The sequence below is a fragment of the Apaloderma vittatum genome, unplaced genomic scaffold (genome assembly GCF_000703405.1).
Source record: "Apaloderma vittatum isolate BGI_N311 unplaced genomic scaffold, ASM70340v1 scaffold45878, whole genome shotgun sequence".
Taxonomy (NCBI): Eukaryota; Metazoa; Chordata; class Aves; order Trogoniformes; family Trogonidae; genus Apaloderma; species Apaloderma vittatum.
Genome location: NW_009730975.1, coordinates 792 through 10882, shown reverse-complemented (window position 1 = coordinate 10882; position 10091 = coordinate 792). Strand labels below are relative to the sequence as shown.

The window sequence follows — 10091 nt, the reverse complement described above, 5'->3', positions numbered from 1 at the left end:
AATCCGGCTGAGCCAACCCAATACAATATTGACAAGTTGATTTCTTAAAACAGTTCATCTCAAGTGAGATGCCATGAGGAGCCATTTATGCGTTGTTATGCACAGTGTAACTAACCAACAGCTTTCCGCAGGTCACGTAGAAAATTTTTGGGAGGGAGTATACCCGTAACTATTCATACTAAACCCAAATCCTTTGTTAAGTAGTTTTAAGGGTAGTAACTCACAAGAAACTTTTACCATTGCCTTATATTTAACAAACGGATTCTAGGACCTATTTATTGGTGGATCCAAGTGAACGCGAGGAGCGTGTAATGGATGGTGTCCTTATAATTGCCATGAATAAACATCGTGAGATTTGTACTATCCAGTCCAGTGGAGGAATTATGCTGGTAAAGGATCAGGTAAATCTTTGCCTTGAGCAGGTTTTCTCTTATCTATAAATTCGTTCCTGTCCTGTAATCCTGACAGTGAAATGCTGTTGATGTTTAGAAGCTAAGAAACCAATCAGCTGTCTGATTTAATTGGAAAAGGTTATGTATTTTTAGTCCTAGTGGAAAAACATAGTTCTCTGTATCATGCTGAAAAAGAAACAGACAAAAGGTGTATTATTTGGCCAGATCCATAACTTGTTTGTTTTTTTCCTTGGGATGTGTCAGAGAGTGTCTCTAAATTAATTCAGACTGCACTCATGAGTAGCTAGAGACTGTTTTTGTTAGGTTCTGCATCAACTCATAACGTCTCTGATCCCTCATACTAAGATGCTGTATTTCAAGTGTTTGTGACTCCTGTGATGTTTGACAGTTTTAGTTGAAAAGATCTTGCTTTCATGATTGTAAACTGTTGTTGTATGTGTAACAAACAGGTTCTGAGATGCAGTAAAATAACAGCTGTTAAGGTTGCAGAAATAACAGAACTAATTCAAAAAGCCTTGGAGAATGACCAGAAAGTCAGGTGAGTGTTTTGGGAAGGAAGGGAAATGGGTATTTTTAGGCAACTTAATAAGAAATAATGTCAATCCACAGTTTCAACAGCAAATTGTTTTCTACTTATTTGTTTTAAATGGCAAATATTAGTATTTTTCAACTTGAAAAGAGAAAGCATTTTGAAGTGCGAAACGTCCTGAAATCATGTCTATCACTGCATGATTAGGAAAGAAGGTGGGAAGTTCGGCTTTGCAGAATCTATACCGGATCAGAAGATCACTGCCTTCAAAATGGAAAGCGCTGCTGTTGATACCAACAACGTGGAAGAGCAAGCGGAAGAAATAATTACTAAAGCTGATCCTCCTTCAGAAGTGTATCTTTTCTGTTGTGATAGGGGGAAACCAGGCTTCCCATCGTCCCCTACATTAGCACTACTAGAAGCCAAACACACGTGCGAGATGCCTCACAGTTGCGGTAGCCTTACAGCCTTCAGAGGAGACATCAGTGTCATACTGGGTTTGGTTCTCACTGCTTTTAGCTAACTTAACTCCCAGCATGGAGTGCAAAACCGAGGTCTGAAGCAAGTGTTACAGTAACAGGAAAAGTATGCTCGCTCAGCTTCCTTTTTAAGGACATTCTCCCCTAGGGAGAAAAGATCCAGCTTTAAAACCAACTGTTTTGCTCTCAGAATACCAAGACATTTTCTTAACTAGTTCAGTTTTGCCAAACCAATATTGCACACTCCTGGGACAGCCCAAATTGGGGAAGGAATAGAGAACTCCTGGGACGACCTTGAAGAATCCGAAAAGGAAGATGCAGCAGAAGAGGAAGGTGAAAGCGAGGCTACTGCTTTGGAATGCCAGAAAATGGAAACTGAGGATGCAAGCACAATGAGGGAAACCAAGAGTAAGTATTTATCTTGTTAGTGAAGTGGTATAATAAGCATAGCTGATCTTAACAGTCTAGAATTAAAAGGAAAGTTACACTCACTTGCTACTTTCACAGGTCCCTTCTGTTTTTTTTAAAAGAAAACTTGATTTCTGTAGTATCTGGAAGGCTCCCAGTTAAACATGATCCACTCTGAATATTTCTTTTAAAATACTGTGGTTATTAGTTATAAAACTGATCACCTGTTTCTCGTTTGGTTTGTTTTAGATGAACCTATTGTACTGTCTGACAGTGAAGAGGAAGAGGTTGTCATTCTGGAACCACAGGAACTACCAAAGAAAACCAGGTAACCATCATGGCAAAGTCAGAGGGGAAAGGAGCTTGCAAGAGCTATTTTCAGGAAGCATAAAATTTGGCAAGGCCAAGAAAGGTCTCTGTTGATCAAGGGGACTACATCGATAGCTGAGAGCAAGGAATTTTAAATCTAGAGAAGTTTCGGGAGGCCAGTCATCCTGGGTGATCTGCAGCTGGTTAGAGATACCATCATTCCAAAGGGATTTGAATCAGCCGCTCCTTAAGAAGGGCTGCAGGGATTCTACACACTGCACTCAGCTAATCTTCAGTTTGATCTCCAAGAAGTGAAATTTATTGCTGTATCCCCCCTGTAGCCATGGGAATCCTCTTGACGTGTGCAGTACGCTTCTTAGAAACTAAGAACCTTTGCACTGAGCATGGTGAATGGTCGCCCCGTTACAGATGGCCAGTCTGCATTCTTTTGAAACAAAAACTACCCAGGGCATTTCTTAAATACAAGTATTCTTTGCTCACAGATCACAGACCAACTCAAAACAAGAAAATACCACTAAGAAAGCATTTAGCAAAAGGAGAAAAAAGAAGAGAGCTGCTCCTTAAAGCCACCATCTTTCCTTCAGAAATGCTGTATGATACATAATTTGGTCTGCTTTTACTCAACTCATTTGTGTAGATAATTTTATTTCCTCCCACCTCATACCTGGTTCTGCTTTAGTGCATATTTTATAAGACCTGTTGTACACAGCTTTCAATAAAGAAGTTTTGCATGTAAGTGTAATTCCATGGTTAGCATCCGGCTGCGGCAGCAAACTCGCCAGTAAAACTTTGAACAGACTCGCCTCTGCAATTCCACTTGCAGGTTTTAAGATGCAGTTTTCTTAACAAAAAAGCCTGTGCCATTACTGACATGAACTACAGTCAGAGTTCACGTAGTAAAAGGAATTACAGCTCAAGTTTAATGCCAGGAAAGGCTTCTTGTAATTAAGGTAGCTATTACCACTCCTTGGAAGCGTTTCATACCTTGGTGTATTCCTCAGCAGGATTGATGACAACTTTCTTGCCCATGTCACTCTGCTTCTTACCTTTCACTGCAACAACTTAGTTTAATAATCAGCAGAAACAGACATACTTCACAAAATAGCATAGAGCTTCTGCAAAACTTCCATAGAGAAGCAACTCACACTTCAGCAATGGAGTTTCTGAGAAAGTTTAATTAAATATTACATGCGACAGACAAGAATGCTTCTTGAACCGTATTCCAAGAAGTATGCTCTGCCTTAAGAATTGGGCAAAACAGAGACAAGCAGTTTTCCAGGATACCTGACCCAGCAGCTTTGTGCAGAAACCCAAGTCGATTGGAAACATGCACATATTTACAAGAGCAAAGGAGGGCTAATTCACATATGACCTTAGTATTTCATATAACATGAACAGGGGAGAAGTCACTGTTGCAGCTATTACATTCCTCAAATCGGGTTTAGAAATTAACATTAAAAAAAAAGAAAATGGCTCCCAGACAAGCAAAGATTTATTGAAGTTGTGCTCTTTCAGAAAGGCCCATTCCTCCAGGAGCAAAACAAGTGCATTCTCTGAGTGTCAGCTCTTCCAACCTGAAGTCAGTGTCAGAACTACAAGAAGGAGTGAAGATTCAGTTTCTTCTTACCTCCACAATACTGCGAGACCATAAACTTATCGTTGAAAAAGAACACTGTTACTTGCACTGCTTTGTCTCTCTTCACAGATAACATATCATAGCCTGCATTCCTTAGAGGCTTTATTTTCGAAGGACTAGGATAAATAGACAGAAGAGCACTACAGTACAACCTGGGATATTTTGTTCAAAGCTTAGCGAGAGCTGGAGTTGTCCCTTATTAACTTTGGAAAAAGAGAAGATTGAAAAAGATGGTATTTACTGCAGCTGCAAGAGTGTCAACAAGGCACATAGTCATACTGGACAGAGATGCCAGACCAGAACTGAAGCATTTTTTTAAGCTGCAGAAGAGGTCATACCAGTATGTTGTAAGTAAAGCTCAGGGCAAGGGAGAATTTTTCTCTGTGCTACAGTAATAGTAACAGAACTTCCATTACAGCAAGAAGATACTTCATAAAGCAGTAAATTAATGCTATGAACCACTCAAATTTTTTAAGTACTGCTACTTGATCTTTTCTGGGAAAAAGAATTCACAACCTGTCTTTAAATTACTCTTCTTCCAATGTTCATGTTTCTCAGTGGTCTTCAAAAGCTTCCATCGTATGCCACACACACAAAAAAAGGGTAAGGTAGAACCTAGTTGCTCAGGAAGAGTGCTGTGCTCTATTGTCTTCCAAGAATAGTTGACAGGCAGCATTTTTAGTGGCCCTTCCAAGGTCACAAACTGATGGTTCAACTGTGGTAAACACATTTCTGTGTATACAGACTCCCTCTCCTGCAAGGTCAGAGCTGACTAAGCACCAGACACGATAGATACACTGCAAAGTTGTTTTTCCCCCCAGCTAGTTTTAGCTTTTCAGTGGCAACCTACTGAAACTAAACTAAAGGCTATTGGAGAACATGGTAGACAGATGAAATCTAGTTCTTTGTTAATAATTGAAACATTTCTAAAAATCAAAGTGCATGCTAAAATGCTCAAATTGAGCTAATAAGGCAACCTCTGCTGCGCACTTTCTTCTTGACTGGATAAGCCACCCCTGCTTGACTCGATCCATTTTGGAAACTGAGTCAGCTGAAGAAGGGCTCAGGCTGCAGAGGAGGGATGGGCAGAACAGCAAGACATTCAAGATGTCTCACTGGAACGCATTCTTGTCAAAAGGCTGGTGTTTTCTTATTTTTTTAAAGATTTAAGTAGCCCACAGCATAACAGCTGTTCAAGCTCCATGAAGAATTCACACTGCTACCCACTGGGTGTCCAGATAACCAAACGGACAGTGTTGAATCAGCTTCAGGGTGAGGTGGTGCATGGGCAGCCCTCGCCAAAAAAACTCTAGAGATGAATGCCAGTTTAAGATGGTAGTGCTACCCCTCAGTGGTTTTAAGGTATCGGCAAGACCACTAATATTAGATGTTAAAATTGTTTATTAGCCAACCTGGAAATTGCTCAATTAAACCCATTTCCTCACACTCACTGCTTTACATGCAAAGAACAACAGGTACAGGGCAGCATCGCTCCAGTTACACAGGCTGAAGGTAAACATCCACTTGATCTAATGCCAATTAGGTGCTAGTGCGCTCGTAAAACCATTCTACAACTAAGGAAAGTTGAGACCAGTCGCTCTACATTTTTGCTGCCTGCCATGGAGGAACCCTTCCCAAGCAAGGAGAAGGTACCGAATTCACACCACTCTGCACACAGCCTGTCCACGCCAAAAGACATTCCCTCCCCTTGAGGGCACTGAGCAGCTGAATCCCCTCACTACCCCTAAAAATGTACCAGGTAAGACGAGCAATGGCTTTAAGTTTTTTTAGTAGGTATTGATGGGCTTTCAAGACAGCTAACAAATCAGTGGGAACTCCACGGGTTTAAATTAGTATCAGCTTTAGACTTGGACTAGAAAATACCTATACCAAGACTGTTTTCTATATACTGGAAGAGATAAGGAATGCGTACACCGGCAGTTTCAGCCGTGCAGCCCCTGCAGCAGAGCGTTCAGCCTTGAACCTGATCGAGATCTGGCGATAACTTTACAGAGCAATCAAGGCATCCAGTAGCTGGCACATCCTAAAGAGCTTCGCAAGAATCAGTTCCAGCAAGGCGTTCTCCTCATAGCTCTCTAGTGTCTTCCAGCATTACAGCCATTAAGCCACATTTTGGATCTATACTAGGTCTTTGTTTAAACTAGATAGTATAAAAAATGCTACAAATACTGCTGTGGAGTCCAAGTCATTCTTACCTGGAAGGAGAAAAAGCCCTACTATAGTAATGCACTGCTAATATTCATGTTTAGTCTATAATGAGATAAGCAGTCTCAGATTTCAGTTGGTCTGCATGGTTAATTCCGCGCTTGAAGAGAACATCTTTATAAAAACCCAGCTAAATATTTTAACAAGATTGCATGTACATAAGATTTACATTAAAACCACATAAAACTAACTTCATAATGAAGCTCATCAAAACCTGTATTCATCTTCTGAGTGATCACATCTAGAGTCTTGAACCATGTTTAAAACTGTACATCATTTTCTTGTAATATACATCTTTTTAAAAGACCAGTCTCTTGATTATTACAATAAGTTTAGTGTCTCGGGTGGGTCAATAAGCGATACTCCATGGTACCTAGAGAGGGGGGAAAAAGACGCAGGATGTCATCTCGCTCAGGTGCTCTCTGCCATAAACAGCACACACATTGCAGCAAAGCACGTTTTTCAAGAAGCAGGAAACATTTTGGGCCTTGTCGGCTGCCGTGCCAACACAGATTTTTAGGAGGAAGAGGTACCGCCTCTTGCCTACCCACAGTAGGCACGTCAAGAACATTCCTCCAGTTTCTGCCTGACCTTTCAGGTAGCGATAGCAGGCCTGGTGATGCACACTGAGCACTGCTCAACAAAACATCGTGCAAAACCCTGGCAACCCTTGTCACCATTTCACTCACGTGGCAGAGTTGGTTATCTGAGTGTGACCGAAGACTCGAGATGCACAGCCCCACCCCCTCAGGCAGTTCCCATGAAGCAGTTACACGCTAAAACAACTAGGGCGTAACATACCAGCCTCTAGTAGGTCTCTACAGATACTCACTTGGTACTCTTGTACTTTTCCCTTATGGACTGTTGTGTGTGCTGTGCTGCTTTGAGGTAGGTGTTGTGGAGGTCCATGAGGCAAGGCTTGATGTCTTCAAGGCTGTAGCCTGTTACTTTGCACAGGGACTCGGGCTGTGGGGAAAATCAAGAGAGACATTCGAGGTTTTTCCTTTTGCTTATGCCGACGACCACTGGCAGCGTTTTTAGCATCCCCTTGAAACTCTGTTTTTCTAGTACGTTGGCAAAGCATAATTTTCTGAGGCACCAAGTAGTTTAATACCCCCTGCTCAGACTTCAGCAGTTTGTGTAGATGTACAGCAATCCTCAAAACTGTCATACTCTGAACAAGTATTCATTGCCTCCAGTACTTGGGCACTCCAGTGCTTTCTCATCACTAAGAAGCTGCTGACAACTTTGAGGAGGATCACTGGAACAGTGCTGGCACCAGCAGATGCCTCTTCCTTACTAGAAAAGGTGTGTCCTCTGCCCCCATTTTTCAAATACTACAGGGAGCAATCTCTAACTAACAGCCCATGGGTGTGGAGGGGCTGCAATTCCTGCATTCAGAACTGCATACAAACACACTAAACACCTGAAGGTGTGTGAAGGCTCAAGTTCTGGTGCTACGTACCCAAGTTTGTCCAGTGATCGTATAGTCTGCTAGGTAAAACGCTGCGGCAGCAATAACTGATGGCAAGTATTTCAAGTAAGGATCAGCATCAATTAGACTCAGCTCCCCAAGGTACTGCAAGGGAAACGAGAGAAAGGGAGTCAGCTTGCTTCTAAAAGGAAGTAGAACAGCATTTAATAGGCACACTAGAACCCTAATTTAAGCTTCCAGTCCCACCATCAGTTGGAGGAACAGCTTGTACTCATTTTTACTTAGTTTCTCTTTCAGCATCTACTATTAGCTACTGTCAGTATACCCAACACATGCTTTTTCCTGCCATACAAGTAGGATTTAATATAACCTTAGCAGAAACATTATTGGTGCTCTGCTTTATAAATTAACCCATAGATTTAGAGCTCACTACTTGCTGAGGGGAAAACCAAAAGTAATTTTTAGCCAAAGCGGGTAAGTGTGGCAGTTCTAGATAAGAGGAAAACATGTAGCACAAAACCAACCCCAAATTCAGCAATCTCTGCCTGCTCCGAATAAGAGTGCATGCTAGAGCCAGGCCTGCGACAGGAATGGAGTATCTCTAACAGTGAGCGGCAAGGCGAGCGTCGGCTTCCAGTGGTGCAGTCCCACTTCTGGAGGAGCACTGTACGTACTCTCCCAGAGAAATTAGGCATTTAAACTCAGGAGAAGGCAGGAAAGCCTGGACTGAAGAATCCTTTAGCATCTATTTTCTACTGGGACTAAGAAATGGAGCTTGCATTAATAGCAACAGAACGCTCTAGTTACACGGGCTGAGCTGGTAGTTCTGCCTTACCATTGATAGGCTCTCCACTTTAGCGTTTGTCTGCTCGTGTAGGAAATACTGAGTGAGGAACTGGTTGATTGTTGGAGCTGCCAAGTCAAACGACAAAACCTTCAAAATTAAGTGCTCCATCCTTAGAACCTGCTTCTTGGTATAGGTGTCATCTGTGATGTAGACAAACTCTGCTACTTCAGGAGGGTAGATTTCTTCAAACTTTCTGCCAGGAGAAATAGGTATGAGCAAATAGTTGAGTACTAAAAAACCCACATAATCAGCAACATTTAATGCAAGTGAGCACACTAATTTAAACTCTGACTTGTGAAATAGCTGGGTGCTGTTACCAAAAAAATTCACTGCACTTGGTTCTGTAGCTCTTGAATTGGCAGAATCTAAATTTGCAGAGCTTCAGTAGCCTGATATTTTAGTACTAAGCAATTTGGGATGCAGAGTTGCTGAATTCCAGAAGAATCTACTGAATGAACCCACTGGTTTTGAAGAACAAAACTGTATTTTTTCATGCCTTGCGCATATTCCCTCCAAAACTGTTTAGAGGCCTTCTGCTGCAGCAGCCAGAGAGAATGAAACCTCACATAAGGGCAACCTTCAAAAATAGCCTAGAAACTTGCTCGCAGAGTTTCACACAAACTGACAAACTTTTAGGTGGGCAACTCCTGCTTTTTTTTTTTCTGGTGTGAAGCCCTTCCACATTAGTCTGTCCATAGGCAGCAGAAATGTGATAGCCACAAGATGTCCACCTGTATGAGACCAGCAGATAAAACTTTAAATTAAGCAACTTCACTTACGATGCAAGCAGCATAGCTGCAGTACCCACAAGCTGAAGCTTTCCTCTCAAAACAGACATTGAAGAAAGAAACCTATCAATGTAATTTACAGCTAAGTGCAGGGTTTCATTCTGTAACTTGTATTCTTCTCCAACTTCCACCAGCCAGTCCACAAGAATAGCCCGCATGTTGTTGGTGATATCAGGTTGCTTCTTCATGTAACCCATTTTAGGCTTGCATTTCACCTGTGGGTTTAGATGACAGACAGAGATAGACTCTGGACCAAACTGTTTAAGCTCCATTTACCACAATTTAAACAGATCCAAAGAAAACAAAGGTAAGTCCAAGATCAGTAAGCTATATTTCCTTAATCTTGCCTTCCAGCTTCTGTTCAGCGCACAGCACAGTCTACCACAAGAAACCACCCTTGTGTTCACAAAAGCAGACACAGCATCTTAGTTCTTTATTTCTAGCAAGCTTTAATTTAGTCACTGTAGTAGTAACTAATGTTGAGATGCGTTTCTCAACCTCAAATTTCTCCCCCATAAGCTGTATGCCAATAAGAGACAGCAGCTCACCTCCATTTCCCTAAGGTACGTGTGGATATCGCTGATATAGTCTGGCACGTTATTAACGTTCGGTTTTTTCTCTTCTGCTTCCGAGGTTATTGAAATATCCATTATACTTGGAGAATCTAAGCAGAAGATAAAAGTTATGTTAAAATGGGCAAGAGAGCACTCCCCCATAGCACAGGCAACTACCCGATTCTGTTGTATCTCAATGGCAGCTCTCCAGGACTGTCAGGTCTCTCGCCTCCTACGCAGGCAGAGAGGGCAAACTACCGCTCAGCTAGACTGGGAGGCGAGGAGGCTCAAGGGAACCCAGAATGTTACTGCAATGAGGAAGTTTCCTGTTCCCCTTTTTCCTCTTCCCCGAGAGAACAGGAATGGAAAACTCTTTCGCAATTAGGTAGCGCCCAGCACATCCTGTGCTACCTTGTTACATAAAAGCAAATCCTGTAAGCTTAGTA

At 42.0% G+C, this 10091-nt stretch overlaps 2 protein-coding genes across 2 annotated transcripts; one reads left to right on the top strand and one right to left on the bottom strand.

The window, feature by feature from the left end:
• Nucleotides 1-268: 268 nt before the first annotated feature.
• LOC104267398 (exosome complex component RRP45-like) lies at nucleotides 269-2723 on the top strand (the record flags this gene model as incomplete). The annotated part of the gene is made up of 6 exons (XM_009874981.1): nucleotides 269-401; nucleotides 863-951; nucleotides 1150-1296; nucleotides 1642-1829; nucleotides 2079-2157; nucleotides 2642-2723. Coding segments are annotated over 6 exons (718 nt in total), but the record flags the coding sequence as incomplete, so codon positions are not given.
• A 3011-nt stretch (nucleotides 2724-5734) lies between these two features.
• On the bottom strand, nucleotides 5735-9758 carry CCNA2 (cyclin A2). Its single transcript, XM_009874979.1, has 6 exons — nucleotides 9640-9758; nucleotides 9083-9306; nucleotides 8292-8496; nucleotides 7487-7600; nucleotides 6854-6987; nucleotides 5735-6394 (listed from the first exon to the last, which is right to left on the bottom strand). The coding sequence occupies exons 1-6, from the start codon at nucleotides 9739-9741 to the stop codon at nucleotides 6343-6345; spliced, it is 831 nt and encodes a 276-aa protein (XP_009873281.1). The 5' UTR covers nucleotides 9742-9758; the 3' UTR covers nucleotides 5735-6342.
• Nucleotides 9759-10091: the final 333 nt, after the last annotated feature.